Source organism: Dermacentor silvarum, chromosome 6 (genome assembly GCF_013339745.2).
Source record: "Dermacentor silvarum isolate Dsil-2018 chromosome 6, BIME_Dsil_1.4, whole genome shotgun sequence".
Taxonomy (NCBI): domain Eukaryota; kingdom Metazoa; phylum Arthropoda; class Arachnida; order Ixodida; family Ixodidae; genus Dermacentor; species Dermacentor silvarum.
The window spans coordinates 154,579,074-154,597,399 of NC_051159.1; the positions used below are offsets into that span (position 1 = coordinate 154,579,074).

The 18,326-nt window shown below is 44.8% G+C and overlaps 1 protein-coding gene across 1 annotated transcript in view; it reads left to right on the forward strand.

Annotated features, from left to right (window-relative positions):
• LOC119456276 (atrial natriuretic peptide receptor 1-like) overlaps positions 1–18,326 on the forward strand; it is a 163,933-nt gene that overhangs the window by 136,123 nt on the left and 9,484 nt on the right. The window contains exons 14-20 of the mRNA XM_049669661.1: positions 2,284–2,294; positions 4,544–4,685; positions 6,128–6,296; positions 10,462–10,611; positions 11,328–11,451; positions 13,394–13,462; positions 15,496–15,670. Of these exons, the coding sequence (XP_049525618.1) occupies positions 2,284–2,294; positions 4,544–4,685; positions 6,128–6,296; positions 10,462–10,611; positions 11,328–11,451; positions 13,394–13,462; positions 15,496–15,670 (840 nt within the window). The remainder of the gene's footprint in view (positions 1–2,283; positions 2,295–4,543; positions 4,686–6,127; positions 6,297–10,461; positions 10,612–11,327; positions 11,452–13,393; positions 13,463–15,495; positions 15,671–18,326) is intronic.

Below are 18,326 nucleotides of genomic sequence, written 5' to 3' on the forward strand. Positions count from 1 at the left end.
TACCGTGCAGTCTTCCGCGGATATGAACGCTGTGGCTCACATGCTAGTCTATGACGATGGGGCGGACTTGGCGCAGCAAGCGCAGTACTTGGCCATCGCGCCGGGCGATAACAAGACGCCGGTGTCCTTGCTTGTTGACGGACATACCGAAGACGCTCAATATAATCAATAATGATAATATATAAATTCACTACAGCAATATTCACTACAGCAGACCCACCATAGTCGCAGCTTCGCTGGCTTCCGTCTTCAGAGTAGTGGGAGGGCTCGTAATTTTTTTATACCTTCCAGCCATATAAGTCCTTCTTATGGAAAAACCACCAGTCGATATGCAGTGCTTGTGTTGTTTTGCCTTTCTGTGGTCCTGTTACTGCATGTTTTTTTTTTTTTGGCACAGAACTCTCATAAAGGTTAGGACAAATACTATTGGAGCCATCATTCTTGATTACGTCCAACCCACCTTAATTATGCTTATGTCTGCAGCGCTCCATGGCCATTCAAGCTGCCTCCGCACTGTTTCTGTCATGACCAATCGAAAAAAAAAAAAGTGTTAAGGCTCCGGCTAACAAAATCAGCTTGCGATGTAAAGTGGCACAGGCATGCAAAGCGATACTACCAGGGTGACAAGAAACCAAAGAAGCAGTTTTGAAACATAGGGGTGTGTTCAGCGCCGAGCAACAGGCAGCTCGCAAGAAGGCGGAACGTATCGCGATAAGCATTCAGGTAAAGCCAGTCGACTAACTCAAAGGAGCAAGGCATAAATGTATAGAAGACGGATTGCTGTTTGACGCATGCAAATCGTACAGCGCGAGAAGGCAGTCGAGGACAGCACAAGAAAAGAAATCTGTGCGAGAGGACAGAAAAGGTATGTGACAGCGTGACGCATAAGTGAACCGACTTCAACATTAACAGCTAATAGAAGAGTGTCCAGAAAAAAAAAGACATTGCGCAGTAAAAATCTGTCAAGCTTATGAATAGCGTCTAGGGTTTTGTGTTTGCAGCGTACATTGCCTGCCACTTGGTAATAAATTAATAGCTGTTCATCACTTACTCAGGTGTCTGCGTGTCTGCTCATTCCTATGCAGCTGCGTTAAACATAATTTATTAGGAGAGCCCGGAAGTATAAATTCTTTCGTTTGACGTCACACAAAATTAGTGCAGATTGCCTTCGTTGCTTTTTCCTAACTCATATTTTCTGGACTTTGTGAAAGAGGATGGGTAAAGTCTTCAAAATATACACTAAAACAGTTTTCTCGCAGTATAATAGTTCTTAGCTCAACATAGCTTAAACCAACATACTATCGCGTTCAGTATAACTTACAACATGAGAAAGAGTGCAAATTGGGGCTTGTTAGTACATGATATAGATAGATATAGAGTAATAGTACATGGTTCAGGAGAGACCGAATGAACAACGTTTCTTTCTTTCATTCCGATTGTCCTATTATTTTGTCCGCTACTCTCACTACAAGATGCGAGTTGACACCGGAGCACTCTGAGGGTCGAACCCGTGTTGCTAACGCGCGGCGCTCTTGTGTCGAGTGTCGAGTCTTTTACAGTTCAAGCTACGCACATCGACACCTGCACGCCCGCTATCTGCTTTTGCCAGACGGGACACTTCTCATTGTCTACGTGGCGAAGCGGTGATACACTGGCCCGTCGAGCAGCGGTGCCGTGCCATTAAGTACGAAGCACGCCGCGCTGTACACACGAGAAGTTGTGCTTCTCAACTGGCTAGTGCACCATCGCTTCGCGATGGAATCACAACGCATGCGAAAAAAAGCGGACAAAGAAAAGCGCCGGAATTTATGAGGATTGCTGGAACTGCAACACACCCTCCACGTTTATCTCGAGCGCACCTCATGTTAGCCCCATCAGCCCGACCCTGAGAGCGCTCGGGCCACTACTCGCGTATTGCAATTCTTGCCGATCGCGATCACGACACAGTTCGTTCCTTTTTTTGCCATCTCAGAGTGATCAATTTGCCAGCTGAGCACGAAGCTAGAATGTACCTAGTAATCGAATTTTCCTTCTAACAGCAGGATAACGTTGCGACTAAGACAAATAGGAGTAAGCCGGTACTGACAGAAGAGGAAACGGCAAAAAACAAGACCTTGCATTAGGCTACGTATCGTTGTTGCTCCCTTCTGATGCCGGAGAAATCTTCCACAGTGGCTAGACTAAAGAAAGAAAGAGCAGAAGAAAAATGTCGGTGCAGAGGGACGAACACGAACGGAAGTGCAACGTGCATACAGCGGGAAAATGGCGTCGTTGTCGAAGGAGTGTGGGAGAGCGTACACTTGGCCGTCCCAATATACGCATTCCCACGGGCAACCGATGCTCATTTGTTTTGCCAACGGCAGAGAACGACGCGGCAGCTCCGAGACGGAACGTGGGCCTACAGTTAGATTACCCATCTGAGCTCCGTACAAATAAAGACCTCTTCCTCGGTAAGCCCGTGCAACGGGTCGAGGTTCCTCGGCGTTATCCGGCGCTGGAAAAGGATACGTCTTCGTCTCGCGGATTTGGTGATACCTCCGCGAAAACCGAAGCTTTTCCCGGAACCGCGACTCGCGCAAGTGAAGGCGGTAATATTTTGTGTAACATCTAATCGCTCAAGTTGCTGTTTCGTGCTCGCAACTAAATCACGCTGGTGCGTCTATTGTTCGCTCGAATAAAGTTGTGCTCGAACAGCTCACGCCTCAGTCGACCTTTATATGCGCGCAGCATTTTGGATAATCATCTGTTGGTCCACGGAGAATGATAGGTCCACGGAACGCCAACTGCCGCTGCACAGAAAGTCGCCGTTTCACCCGAAAGGCAAAGCATCGATTGCGATAGCAAATTATTAGACAGCTATACGAAATACGGATAGTAGTTTTGTCATAAACTCATTAATATTAGCTTAATTACTAAATTAACAAGCATGGTGTCCCGTCTGCACAGGCAAACATCACGATGATAAAAGTGTTTTTATTACAGGATGACTCGAATGCCTATTATAAACACAAACACATCGCACTCGATCACCGAGGACATTCGCTGCCAAAACGCTGGCGTGAGGAAGAGCGGCACCATGCAGCAGCGATCGAATTAACCTTCGTGCTACTCTCGCTTCAACGAGTACTAAGGGGCGAGAACACAGCGCACACGAAGCTATCAGATTTCAGCGCTCCTAGACTCTTTTATTAATCGCCGATCGCTTTCAAGATAGGGTCCACGCGGCTGCGCTTAGCCGCGCCATAGGTAGCCGCCGCCGGAGTAAAACTGTCACGACTTGGTGGCCCACCTGTTGACACTACGTGGTGCCTTGCACGCGATGGAAGACCACGTGCTTCTTTCCCGCCTTCCTGCCTTGCGCGTGCGAGATCGACCCACCATACTCGGCTCACCCTCACAAGCTTTCACTCGCACCCACAGCATACAGAGCGTGGCCACGATGTTATCACACTTGGACTTGATACGGAACATCACGGCGACGCCGACAGTGACGACGACGGCGGCAGTGCGCCTGAAGTGTCCATATAACTGTTATCGAAATAACAGGGAGGGTGCGCAAGCTGATTAGAGTGAACGTCATGCGCCTGGTGCATGGTTGCACAGATGCTTATAGAACACCTCTCAGGTGCTCTACATCTGCAGCAACGGCCTATATTCTAGACATGCTTATACTGTTGCCTGGAGCATGAGTCATCCGGCTGAAGCATGTGTGATAATGCCGCATTCACGCTGGGAGTATACCTGACAACTATAACTGTTGGGTAATGAACAAGCTTTTGCAGACAATGCGTAGGTTCCTCCGCAATGAAGAGGCGCATATTTTGACATGGGCTTCTTTTTATTAAAGGGACTGACAACTAGCGAAAATGTATTTTGAGACGTTGATGGAAATGAAATGACCATGTATTACAGTGATAAAATTCAGAACGCCCTTCGCCATTTAATTAGAGATTATAATTTTAAATAGGCAAACTCTCAAAAAAAAAACAGAAAGTGGCGCGGCCTGGCGGTGAAATCTTGGCACTTAGGATGTAATATATGAGATTGCTATCCGTACATCGGCTCCTATTAAGTACAAAAACATTTAGTAGTCAAAATTGGAGTTGGCATATTATTAGGCTTTATAATTAGGAGTTATTAGATTGTACGAAGCCCAGAAATGTTACAGCTCTTCATTAGATTAAAAAAAAACAGGCTAGGAGCCACAACTCACTTTCTCTCGCTTCTGCTCATAGAATCATGAAGGAATGATTGGAACAGTATTGCTTTCAGCATCATGTATTGTCTGTCCTGCACAGTGCAGCCTAATAAATTTTGTACTGTTTGCACAGTTGCTCACAATTTCACACGGAATATGTGGTCACATATCCCACATACACGGTGAAAGAATGCTTCTTCATGCTAAATTGATTAAGTGCTTCGCTTTACTGTCCCTTTAAAGCTTATATTTTATTGTGAACCTTCCCGTAATTTGCTGACCACCGGCGCTGCCAAGAACAACGATTAAGCATTATGTTTTGCGCAGGCATGCTGTGGACTGCAGCCTGAACTGCAACGACGTTGTGAACCACTGGCTGCTGGCTCGCAAAAGGGAGATGTCTACTCATTTGCCATCATTGCACACGAGATCGTGCTCCGGCAGGGACCTTTCTACCTGGGTCCATCAGTTCAACTCTGCCCTAAAGGTATAGTATACAGTTAACGTCCGCTTTCGCTGTGCCGCCTTGGCAAAACTTTATCGCTTACGTACTGAACAATAGCTTCGTATGAAATCTGCGAGGATGGCGGTTGACCTCAGTGCTAATACTAGGTACAGTCAAAAGCAGCCTTCATGAAGATATTCCGCCGCCTAAAGCAAATTTCCTCCGACCGAGGAAGAGTCCAAACACTCCGCATATTAGGAGTCTACATGCAAGATAGTGGTCGCAATAACCACGCTATAAACGCACTAAGACAAACTGCCTACAGCGTAGCTCGCATGATCAATCGAGACGCCACTCGCAGACATGGCATGAAGGAAGAAGACCTACTACGCATTGGGTTGTGTTGCCAAGTGAAACGAAACGGAAACTCGATGCGCACCCCCCCGCGATGCTTTCGCATCCCACCATGGTTGCCCGTAGGGTGAGATGATGTGATTTTTTCATTATTATTTACTCCGAGAAAACAATAACGAAAAAAATATTGTATTGAGTGACTTTTGAGTTTCTTTATCTCTATTAAGCACCATTGCATCCAGGCGTGGGAAAAATATATTTTGTTTGTACAGCAACATCAAATCTTTTAATAGACTTGTTATTTTATGGAACTCCTTAGGAAGATCTATGCAAGAAAGAATTACAGAAAAAAGGGAGGCTTAAAATTTTTTAACAGTGGTCGAACAAGGAATGTCGCTTGAAGCCAACGTTTCGAGAAGGGGACTTGTCTTGATCAGGGTCCTGACGAGTTCAAGTCCTCTTGTCCAAACTTTCGACCCGGCGACACCTTTTTCTCGACCACTGGTAATTCTGATTTGGCAAGGGCAACAACACATTAACTTTTAGTAAGATGAAGGCTCGAAAACTTATGTGAGCCAACAGCAGGTCGAAAAACAAACGCTGACATGTCTAATTTTTCTTATTTTCGTTGATGCTTTCGCCGGCTGCTTGCCACGTGACAAACCTGGGGACGTTTTCTCAAACAGTCACTCACGTTCGGCGATACTATTACTTTGGCGTGACGTAGTACATGGCGCGTGTATGATGCGAGTGGTTTATCTCAATCAGCCAATCGGCTCACACTGAATGTGATATCTTCGAAAGTGATCTTCAGAGAATAAGTCCCCTGGGCAAGCAGAATGACAGGATTCCTTCGCCTCGATCCTATTCTCGTCTTATCCATCGCTTTCGGATGGACCGATCCTGGTGACAACATATAGGAAGAGAGATTCCTTGGCCCACTCACGAAGTGCCAAAAGGACAACAATAGGAAACAAAATAGTTACATTATTCCGAATCCTCTGTGCCCTACGCATACTCGTACATACTTGATGTACAAGAGAAGACAGCTTGATTACGATTTCAGGTGTGTAAACACTTAGGAAAGAAAAAGGCATAACATTATTTTTCTTTCGATATTTCTATCGCAGAGATTGTGGCAAACGTGCAGTTGGGTCACAAAGTCCCGTTCCGTCCGCTTCTTGAAGACGACTGCTGCAGCGAGGAGCTGGCTCAGATGATCCGGAAGTGCTGGGCCGAAGACCCAGCCGAGCGACCGGATTTTCATACGCTGAAACCACTCATTCGGAGGCTCAATAAGTAAGCTATGCATACGGTTCCCCGTAACGCTGTGCGCGAGCGAAACACTACTGGAAGCGTTTTTTTTTTTTTTTTTTTTGGGGGGGGGGGGGGGCGAGGTATCGTTTTAATATCGCGGGCATTTATTTGTAATCAAACAAATAGTACCATCCTTTGTTAAGCGTATACTCACTTGAGAACTGCCACTTCGTTCGACAAGTTCGAAAGTGGTCTCCACCTGAGCTCGTTTTGCTCAATAACTACCTATCGCGGCGGATCCCAAGTTTTGCGTGTTTCTTTGTTAGTAATGATCGCGAATGGATCAGAGCGGTGCAATATGAAAGATACACAGCCGATATTAATTTTGGCTCGTCTGCCTTGTGGCGATAGAGAGGAATAGAGAGACAGAGTTGCTGACGCAATGAGATGCAGGAGATGTTGGCCTGATTTATGGCCTTGCATACTGTTCTGAAAGAAGGAGTCAACCAAAAAGCACCTGGTTGGCTACCCTACACGTGAGGTAAGGGAAAAATAGAGTAGAAAGAGAAAAGAGGGAGAGAGTTAGCACTGCGCATGCCAAAGAGCATGCACAGCATGACTAGCAACAGTCACTCGGGCAGGTACCCTTCAAGAATTGCATTAGTGCCCGTGCAAATTCGTGTTTGGGCAACATGACCACAAATTTCACGTAAAAATAGCAGAGAGAACAGTGTCTATACTACGTCAGCCAATAAGTTATAGTGGAGAGGACAGATAATACATGAGATGGAATGCAATACTGCGTCAATGATTCCTACACAATCTTATCGACACAAAGAGGAGGAAGAGAATGGTTATTCTGAGCCTGTTCTTACTCAAGCGAAGTGCCGCAACAATTATGGGCTTTTGTGAGTTTTTTAAAATCTTATTTGCAGCCTTATGGTTTTGTAAGAACATTACCACTATTGACAAACCTGCGGGTGAAAAAGTGGATTCTGCTGATTGCAATTGTAGAGTGATTCTGCAAGAACGCGAGAACTATTTTTATACCGGAACATGAAACAGTATAGGTGATTAAGCAACTAGATACTGTTAGCATTATTTGAAATGCGAAGAGAATAATTAGAACACCTATATGCGTAATCACCTAAGATTACGACGTAATTTCAAGCAAATATACGTTACCAGGCTGACTGAAGTAAATGCTGCTAATACATGCTAAATTGAACACGCAATGACACACTCAAGCCGTTCTCGATATATTCGCATTTGAATATTTACTGACAGTGCAATATCAGGTACCTGACAAACTTTACAGTTTGTGCTAAGGAACAGGTAGACATTTCATGCTACAATAAGACTGTCCTCATATTTTATTTATTTGCAACTACCCCTATTTCAAAATTCCAGGAATATATAGTTTGGACGCTGATGCTTTTAGTAACGTCGATCAGGAACAGCGACGCCGGAAAAATATCATGTGATTTGTCAGCCCAGTTTTTCACGGTTCATGAATTCTTCAGCTGCAATATCGTCAGCAAGAATTTTATTCGTTTATAAGAACTTCAGCGGGCGAGCTGAGCTAAAAATGAGTGTTCTAGAGTACTGCGCCATCGAAACGTCTTGATTCATGATCGTTGCTAAGGACGCATCAAGTGTATTATTCCTGGTTACGGTACCGGAGATGCGACGAAAGACCTCAAGTTTAGTATTCCTGATTTTCTAAAGCAAAGTAATCTTGTTATGCACCCAAATTACGCTTACGATAGGTTGAAGCAAAATGCGAATGGCAAATTCATAGTCGTCGTTGCATACTTTGTACTTCCGGCTAAACGTTTGCAATAGTTTACGCGCCGTTCGCGAGCATTCATTCCCTTATTCAGAGATGAAAAAAAATCATTTGGTAAAGTATTCACCGAAGTACAAGCCGACATGCAAAAGCACGCCCCTTGCGTTGGGAGGCGTATTGCTCGGCTTTAGAGACGGCGATATCGTGCAGCCTCCACAAAGCCCCATATAATGAGGGATTCAAACTTCTAGTTAGAAACAAACAACGGCGTCACATGCAAATGCTCGAAGTGCAAACCGCACGAGAACATCCCGCTGCGAAAGGTATTCAGGAACTGAAACTCTGCACCTGTCGCGACGTTTGGGCAAATACTTTTGCGTGATCGCCGCAGGGGCCATACAACGCGGTCGATAGCGGCCGTTTGGGCGCATAATTGCAACAGTACAAATGCCAGAGTTTGCTTTCGGGTATATTCTGCCTGCTTGTGCCTTTGTTAAGCCGAAGCACGCCACGGCACTCTGCGCTAGATAAAACAGCCAAAATGTCATGTACGCAATACGAGGCCAAGAGTGCGCACAGCAAACCGTACTGATGAAGAGGCTGGCTCGTTTTGAAACGGCGGAGCTACCATCGATAGATGCGCGTTGTTCTTCCATTTAGTACTTCATATTGCACGAGTGTAGAGCGTTATTGCGTTTCCTAATGTATATATATATATATATATATATATATATATATATATATATATATATATATATATATTGCATGGGTCGGTAACGATAAACTGGGACTGTTCGTCAGTGAATCATTACGCTTGAATGCATCAACTTTGCAACTATAAACAAAAAGACAAGAGAATACAAATTATGCAGCATTCGCCAAGCATATTTGAATGCCAGCTTAGCGAAAAATTTCCTGCGCGCTGAGGAGGAGGAGGAGGAGGAGGAGGAGGAAAAAAAAAGGAAAGGCAGGGAGGTTAACCAGAAGCACGTCCGGTTTGCTACCCTACACGGGGGAAGGGGTTTAAAGGGATGAAAAGAAAGGAGAGAGAGGGAAGAAAGCACTCGCAGTATAAACACGTGCGGTTGTCCAACACTTCACAATCGGTCACTGAGGCCAGTCGACTTCATGAACTGTAACAATGCCCGCGTCGCTTTGTGAGCCTGCGACGCGTGGGGCCACGGTCCAAGAATCTTTGTCTCTGAAAACGGTCTGCTGTCCAATCGGTCTAACACACTCCGGAGAAGGTCACGTTCGGTCTCATAAAGATGACAAAAACACAACACGTGTTCCACCGTCTCCTCACAGGTGCACGAGTCACAGATTGGTGTGTCGGACATGCCCAGAAGGAATGAGTATGCTTTCGCGCTGAGGTTTCCTCGACAACTCAGGGGCTGTATGTGGCCAGCACTCAACCATAACCTACCACTATGCTATCTCTCGTAGCTCAAATGTTTATTCCATGCAGTAAAAACACATTAGTGCGGTAACTTTTCACAGAACTTCGGTAGTTTGCATTCAGAAACGCTGGCCGTAAGATCGCCGGTGTTGAACTGACTTAGATGGGGTTTTTCACGAAGGAGGTAACTCTGAGATACCCTTATTCCCCCGTACACTTTCCTCTGATTGTCGGTTAAGTGAAACGGGTGCTGCTCCGCGTTCACACATCCCAAGTATCGAAGAAATACCCTAAACCAATATTGACAGTGAACCATGCCAGCTGCAATGTTTAGTGCGCATTCACCTACGCTTGTTTTTAAGTCGCATAGAGATTGATTTCCCGTAATAACATGGTTTGACATCAGCGTATTGTCGGACGCAAGGTCCTTAAAATTGTAATAAGGACATGACCAAATTATAGCCCGCCGGCTGAAAGCGGCTTTCCACGTAGACCTTTTTAGTAGATGTCTATGGTGAGATGATGTCACAGTATCATGGTGTCACCGTGTGTTCATGTATCAGATGAGGTTATTGCATGTGAAGCTTGTGCGGTATGTGTATTATTATTTACAAAGACAACAACTCTAGAAGCAAATAGTTTTCGGACATGTGTGCTTTTTGATTAGATATCCGCTTTTTATGATAGTTGTTTATCGTCTTCCTATATATCGACCTAACACTAACTCAGAAGTAATATGACGCACTGACAGGATTAATGGGAGTTCGTTTAAATACTCTGCAAACAACTGATCAATGATGCTGTTTCAAGGCGATCCAAGTACTCAAGCCAATGATTCAACCCATGAAAAGTGCTGCTCAACAGGCTCAAAATTGCACACGCTATTTTTACTGCTATCACACAACACCCACGTGAATTCTCGCTTGAGTGAACATGAAGGTTTTTATATTGGCAACCCATATACAAATGATGCTTCGGTATTCTACGGGCTGCCTTTAATGTTTTTTTTTTTCGTCTAGGGAGAGGCAAGGGGTAAACATCCTGGACAATCTTTTATCTCGAATGGAACAGTACGCCAACAATTTGGAAAAATTAGTTGAAGAGCGCACAGCAAGTTATCTCGAAGAGAAAAGAAAAGCCGAAGACCTTTTATACCAGCTTTTACCTCGGTAAGTTTGTAACTATGTTGCATCGCATTTTACTTCACTCTTAGTTTTCCGATTGCCGGCTCCTTACTCCACACTTTGGCTACTGTATCATGAGAAATTACACACTTAATTGTGTAATGTACCCTGAAATAAACAATAAAAATAATGGTGGATGGCGTTCTTGGTCCCGCTCTACCTTAGGGTGATTGTAGAAAAGTCTTGCATATTCATTTTGACCATCCTGCAGTATTCTTGGAGATGCAGAAGCTCGGCGGAATGCTTCGTTCTATATATTTTATGAATTGCAATGTGATAAGGGCTTGTATCGCTCACATTATAATGACAACGAAATTGTTTACAAGTAAGTATGCCCTCTTCGAATGGTTCCTGAACATAAGTTGTGAACACTAACGCCTAGGCAGAAGGAAAACCTGTCGGTTAGAGAACAAGCAAATGTATTCGTGTAAGAGCAGTTTCTTGGAACACCAATACCAACTTTCTCTATAGAGTTCCATCAAGATTGCTGAGTGGTAACTTACATTTACAAAAGCAATAATGAGTTGGCCGAGTAACACGGGCAAAACTGTGACGTAACGGTCGCGTGTTGTGTTGAAAACGCCGAAGCTTATCAATTTTGGCATGGTGCCGGCCAGAAACTGAACCATAATGACTGACTCAATAAGACCGCACGGATTCGAGTGGGCTTTGAGTAACAAATTGGTAACAATTTGTTACAGCTCTGTGGCCAGCCAGCTCATCAAAGGACAATCTGTGACAGCAGAGTCGTACGATAACGTCACAATATACTTCAGTGACATCGTGGGTTTCACCTCCTTATCAGCGCAGAGTACTCCAATGCAGGTAGGATTTTGAGTTTGGTGCCATTTTATCCATAATGCCGCTCAGAACATTTTTTGTCGCTCAACATCCCGATCTCTGGTAAATGTTGCTCTTAGACGAAAGGACGTTGTAGTTGCGAATCATTTGTTATTTATTGTGTCACAATATTGACTGCCGTAGTAGTAACATGCAGTTATTAGTGGTAGCGTTGGTAATTTTACTACCTTGAAAAAAGGTAGCAAGCGGTACTAAGGCAACTGTAACGTAGTAATTGTTTTAAATGCAACTGTTTATCATTACAAGCAACATAGTAGGACCTTATTGACTTGTAAATGCCACTTTCTGAGTAATATAAGGTCGATTCTATTGTAAAATACAACAAGGTATAATATAAAATGAAAAATGAGAACTGCATTGTTTTTGTAATAGTCAGCACACAATAAATTAGTCGTACATAACGGCCATGCATAACAGGGGCGACATTACGGTGCAATGACTGAGGATAACTATACTCTGCACGGAAATATCTGAACTAACGGAAAACAAAGCATACAAAGTACATATACACAGTTACTACACGGTATTTATTTCAAGAGGCACTGCAGGAGTATATAGGGTGTTTCAGCGAACACTTTCAAAATTTTTAAAAGGTTCCCTGTGGCAGATAGCACAATACTAGTTGATGAACTGGTCTACTCGAACATTTGGACATTACTTGCACAAAAATTGAAATGCATAACCTCGAAATGAACAAAAATTCACTAATTCGGTTTTTAACTAAATACCTTATAGCCCATGTTGCAATTACAAATTCTAGCCCTGGGATTTGCAAGGCGGATCCACTTGGAACGAATTCTCAGGATGACACCAGTTTCGAGATATTAATTCGGAAACCTTGCAGAGAAGTGCACTGGCGTTCCAGTTACTTTCTTAACAAAACGTCGGTTTATGCATTGAAGCCCAAAAGTATCTGGAACGATAAAAACGTAATTAGCGAACTTTTACCAATCATCGATTATGCATATTATGTGCAAGTAACGTCCGCCTCTTCGAGTAGACCAGCTCATGAACTAGAATTGTGCTATATACCACAGGCAACCTTTAAACATTTTTGAAAGTGTTCGCTGAAACACCTGGTATATATGGCGGCACTTTAGGGAGCACAAGTTGTGCCGGTGAACTCCCATGTATTTGAACAAATGGTAAAAGTTATGGACCTAAATTTTTGTAGCATGCTGTCTACACATACCTGCTTCAATGCCAGTAACAAACATATATTCCGAATACTGGAAACAATTTATCGTAATATATTTTAGTGAGCGAACAGCTTGGTAAAATGCTTGGTCAATTTTTGCGACTGATTTTATAAACCAACTATATCGTTTGCTCAGACATCGCGCAAACGTGTATGCTCTTTATGTACAAAAATGAACCAATTTTCGACTCACATGTGTCGTGTTCTTTTCAATGTGACATGTTCATAGTGTATGCTTGCTGTGACAAAATGCCTTATAAATTATTTTTGAAGATCACATGTAATCGAAAATCCACAGAGCCAGAATCAAGGAGAGAGTTGTTTCTGTCCTGATGTCTGGGCATAGAGATTAGGGACATATAAGAAAATAACTGGCTAGAGCGGCAATGCAAGCGAACGTAAGCTATAATCGATAGCCGACGCAGCAAACTTTCCGAAGCAAAATGCTAGAAAGAAAAGACAAAAAAGTGCATCGCAGCTCAGTTTTGTTGGAGCTGCCGAGGGTATTTGCAGCGCTGAGCTCCCTTTGATGTGCTGGCAGCGAAGTTCTTATTGGGTGGGAACTGAAACTAAATCTTTTGCTCCGGTTATTGCTATTCGTTGCGTCGGTCAGTTCTGCGTCCAAGAAGTATTGAGAAATGTGGTCGGTTCGCGGCGACAGTTGCTAACAATCTTTCTGTCCGTTCACTTTCCTCCCTCCACGGGCAGGTGGTCGATCTTCTTAACGACCTTTACACTTGCTTCGACTCCATCATCGAAAACTACGATGTTTACAAGGTAAGCCTCGGCAAACATATATCACGTCCTGCTGCGGTGACGTTTAGATTAAAGTGGTTTTCAATTTTTAATCGCAGTGATTCCTCCAAGTCTTGTGTTTTCGGAGAGGTTCAGCGGCACCTAGAACGGTGTTTGCGTTGCTGCAGTATTTAATGAGAGTAATTTTAGGCCTACTACCATGATTTAAAGATATTGAGTGCAATTCATACATCCTACAACATTCATTCGCCTCATCTGTCCTGCGCGTCTTTCTTCACGCCTCTGTTCAGAAAATTTTCTAGGCTGATAATGCTACAGTTTTGTATTTTTGCGCTTTGCAGTACAGTGCAGTTTCACAACTAATTGCACCAGAGAAAAGAATAGAGAGACATAGAGAAAATAAAAAAAAATGATAGGCAGAGCAGCTAGCTGTGATAACTGTACTATACTGTACAGTTAATTGTACTACCGACCACAGTTTTTCATTCAGTCCAATAGAGGACATTATAAGAACAACGTTGTCCGCAAAAAAAGACAAAAAATTTCTTATTTTTCACGCTTGCAAGGCTCCTGCACGTTGAGGAATGGGATGCACAATACGAGTTGTACTCGGTACCTTTTGCAAAAAAAAAAAAAAAATTGCCCGCCAATCCACCCTGTGAAGGTGGTTGGAAAGCGAAGCTTATTACGCCACCCTCACGGTGACTGCGGCGCACTTGATATTTCACACACTACAACGTAACTTTAACCACGGCCTATAATATTATTTACTTCAGAACAATGTTCACTACTGCTTTATGATCGGTGTGATATACACTACTAGACTACCCCATAGTGGGGTACTCTAGAAAATGAACCGAAGCAGTTACTAGGCTGGAAGGGTTTCGAATGACGTCAACCCTCTTTCAAGCAGCTGCATAAGCTTTGCAACAGCTGCAATCTAATCTTACGGACCGCGCCGAGCCTGTTTCCGTTGTTTGCCCGCAGCCCTTATCATCCATCATGTTGGCTCATCACTTTGAAGCTTGTTTTTGTGGTTTTTCTTGCGAAAACGAGTGCTTAGTTGTACGCTGAATGCCTGATTTCAAGTAAGCTATACTGCTATACCTGTAATTGTTAGCGGTTCGTCGGGATCGTTTTTTGATTACAACGACGGACATGACAGAACCCTTGGCTGGTATAGGTACAAAGCTTCGCTTTAAAAAGAATAAAATAAATAAATAGAAATATAAAATAAACAAAGACAATGACAGCAATGTGATCCTCGTTAACTGATCCTCATTACGTGACGAACACGGAAAGACTGCTATTACTTGCTCTACATTCCTTCTAATGGTAAACTTTGTACAAAGGTACGCCTACAATAATCCACTTATGCTTAAGGCAGTCCTCACAGACTGTTTTCAGAAAAACCCAGCAGTCCCACGCTCGACGAACTAATATCGCCAGATGGTATGCCGTAGTTTAATTAAATGAGCCTGAATACTTGAGGGCAGCTGCACAAACAAAACATGTTACAAGTATTGCGGCAATGCATTCCAGTCACGCCTCAGAAAGTCACCATATGTAGATGCGTATGTAGCTATTGTTTAATTATTACTGCACTCTCTGAGCGGAACCAGAACTAATGCAGTCGTTTTGGCGCCCACATAAGTGATAAATAACAGGGATTGAAATGCAAGTGTCATCGGTAATGGCTAACACGCGTTCTGCAACAAACCTGCCAGCCACTTGCATCAAAGAATCGAGTAAAAGTGCACAATATGTGTCTTAGTTTCAATGCCCCTTTCCAGCACTTGATTGAGGGCATTTCATTTGAACTAGACTGTATGTACGCCCGAAATATACCAGGCATGACGTTTCAGCGTGACGGGGTGTTTAAGATTTCGTCACCGCGTTAATTACCGGCATTCCTGTCCACCAGCAGGAATCCTCGTCTTTTGCGAGCAAATGACGATCGTTGGCAGATTACTCGACACTTCTATTAGTCTCCTGCGTTTTGTTTGTGTGGTTTCACGTGTGTGGTTTCCTGACGCGCCGCGCGCTCATCGCAGGTGGAGACTATCGGAGACGCCTACATGGTGGCGTCGGGCCTGCCCGTGCGCAATGGCATGCTGCACGCTCGCGAGATTGCGCGCATGTCGCTCGCTCTGCTCAGAACCGTGCGCTCTTTCAGCATCCGCCACCGGCCGCAGGAACAGCTTAAGCTGCGCATCGGCATTCACACAGGTGAGAGCGCCCTCCATGTCTCTCCCCTTCTCCGCTAGAGCAACAGGCTTAGCAGCGGCTCCGCCAACATTCATTAGAAGACAGCGGCCGCGCTTCGCGCGCGCTTATTCGCCGCTGCGACGCCCGCGCATTCCATGAGACGCCCCTCAAATCGGATCTGCTCTGTGCTCCCGGTCGTAAAGGTGGTTCCTCTCCTTCGCACGATTACGCGAACCCACTCTCGCGAGCCCGCGTGTGGGGGAAGGCCGCTTATTTCGCCCGAAGCGAATGCCCATGATATTCTAGTGTCGTTCCGCACAGAATAACTGGAAAGCTGGGGTACCTTCCCACCGTGAAATTTTATTCACAAGAACGCACGTGTCACACCTAAACAATAAGTTTCAGTTCTAAAGGCAAAGAACATGTGTAACAGTGGCCCTCGTTTCTAAACTGTCGTGACAACCAAAGCTTATAATCAAAGAGAGAGTTTGCATTTGTCATACTGGACCACCAAGGAGTGCTATTGTCGTTAGGCGCAGTCATACGTGCGGATAGAAATAAAAGTGCAAGAATACGAGAGCTTCCTATGTCGAAACGAAGGTATGGAGAAGGATGAGAGCAGCGCGCTGGTTCTTTTAAGAGGACTTCCCCGCTCGCAGCTGACAATCCAATTTTAAGTCGATTCTTTCTCTAACCTTTACCGGTGTACGCGGTGCGTCCAAAGGCAAAGCAGGAGACCTTGCATTGTCGAGCGAGTGCTGCACAGTTCTACGGCGCCAGCGCATTATCAAGGAACAAGATTGCAGCGCCATGACTGCCAGACTGCATCGTCATCGACGATTGACCATTCTCACCGTAATGTCTGTCTGAGAACTCTGTACACATTTACTTTTCGCGCTTCGCGGCAGTAATTCAGATTCTCCAGTGACACAGAGTCCGCGGACACTTCCAGTGATTCGCGTAAAGGACTAACCAAAGCCTTCGCTTTGATCCCATTTCATGCACAGGGCACTTTATTGCCAGACGCTTGTTTCAATAAGGGCACGTGAAGAAATGGTGCAGGCATGACTGTACTTGTACAAGCAAAAAAAATATAAAAGAAAACGTGTTCACTTTTCTTTTTCCCCACCTGTAACTTCCACAAAGGAAGGTTCATGGATCCCCTCTTTTTTTTTCAGTTTCGTCGATCCATTGTGCCGTTGAGTGGCTACACGGCATCCTTCTTTTTTCACAACGCTCCGGTTTCTCGGTAGCCGTCACACGCGTCAACGCTCCCGCGCCCTTGAGACGTGTCCATTTGGGCGCGGCAACCGAACGCATGACAGCCGGAGATCCCGGGCCACTTGTCTTCCCTATCGACGTCTCTATATTTTCTTCCTTGCACTCTCCCGACGTTCGTCTTACGCGTCGCCCTATAACCTTCGTGTGTGCTGGCGCCTCTTACACTGGGCGCTGCGATTATAGAGCTTTGCTGTGCTGCGCCGAGAGTGCGAAGCTACGAGGCTTGAAAAAGCGCGGAAGGAGAAATGATGGACACGTGAGAAGAGAGAGATAGGGAAGCAAAAGTAAGCGCATACGTGGCGGGGAAGACAGAAAAGAAATGGCAACGAGATACGGGGCTCTGCCTTCGCCTTTGCTTTTTTTCTTTTGTTCGTCGCAGGGGAGACTGGGGCATCGCTACCGCGATGCACTGTTTACTCGCTTAGGGAAAGGAAGAAGGTTTGTTCAGCTGCTCAGACACGCAGTGTGAACCAATTTCTACGGTGAACGCGTAGGGTAGCCAAAAAAGTTGGAGCATTCAAAGAACGCGCCGTCTCCTGTGGTCGGCAAATTCTCAGAATTCGCAGAATGCTCGCGCGGAGAAACGTAAAGAACTGCCAGCACAGCGCAAACCAACTACTGAAGGCGTAGGAGATATTCTTGAACGGTGAAATACAGTTTTAAGTCCTCACCGCAGAGGCTCGCAGCGTTCGCGCGCCATTCATATTTGGCAGCACATGCGGATTTGTCTACTGCAACATAGCAAGAGACAAAAAAGCAATAGTGATGGTCTCGTCCACCACTACCGCAAAGCTTATGTCAAAGTGGATGTAGCTCGAAAACCGACAGAGAAACGAAAAAAAAGACACATAATGCATACAAGCTCAGATTTCCATTTGTATAAAAAACACAAATTCTGGAGCTGTACGTTCCAAAACAACGATCTGATTATGAGGTATGCCGCAGCGGGGGGGACTGCGGATTAATTTCGAGCACCTGGTTTTTTTTAACGTGGCCCCAATGCACAGTACATGGGCGTTTCTGCAATTTCCGTTCCATCGAAATGCGGCTGCCGTGATCGGGATTTCAACCCGCGATCTCGCGACCTCGTTAAGCCACCACGGCGGGTCACTCCATGTTTGTAAAGGATGCCCTACCAAGCACACACACAGACCCACACACACACTATATATATATATATATGTGTGTGTGTGTGTATGTGTATACATGCATACACGGCGTGTGGGTGTGTGTGCGTGTGCGTGTGCGTGGCATGACAGAGCCCAGTGCATCTTGAAAAGTGCTGTTTTTGCAGAAGTCAGTGAAAAAAGCAATTGAATGATGCAAAGCAAGGACGTAAAAGTGTAGAATGGACCCAATCGGTAACAAGTGCTGAGTTCTTGCAAAAAAAAAAAGA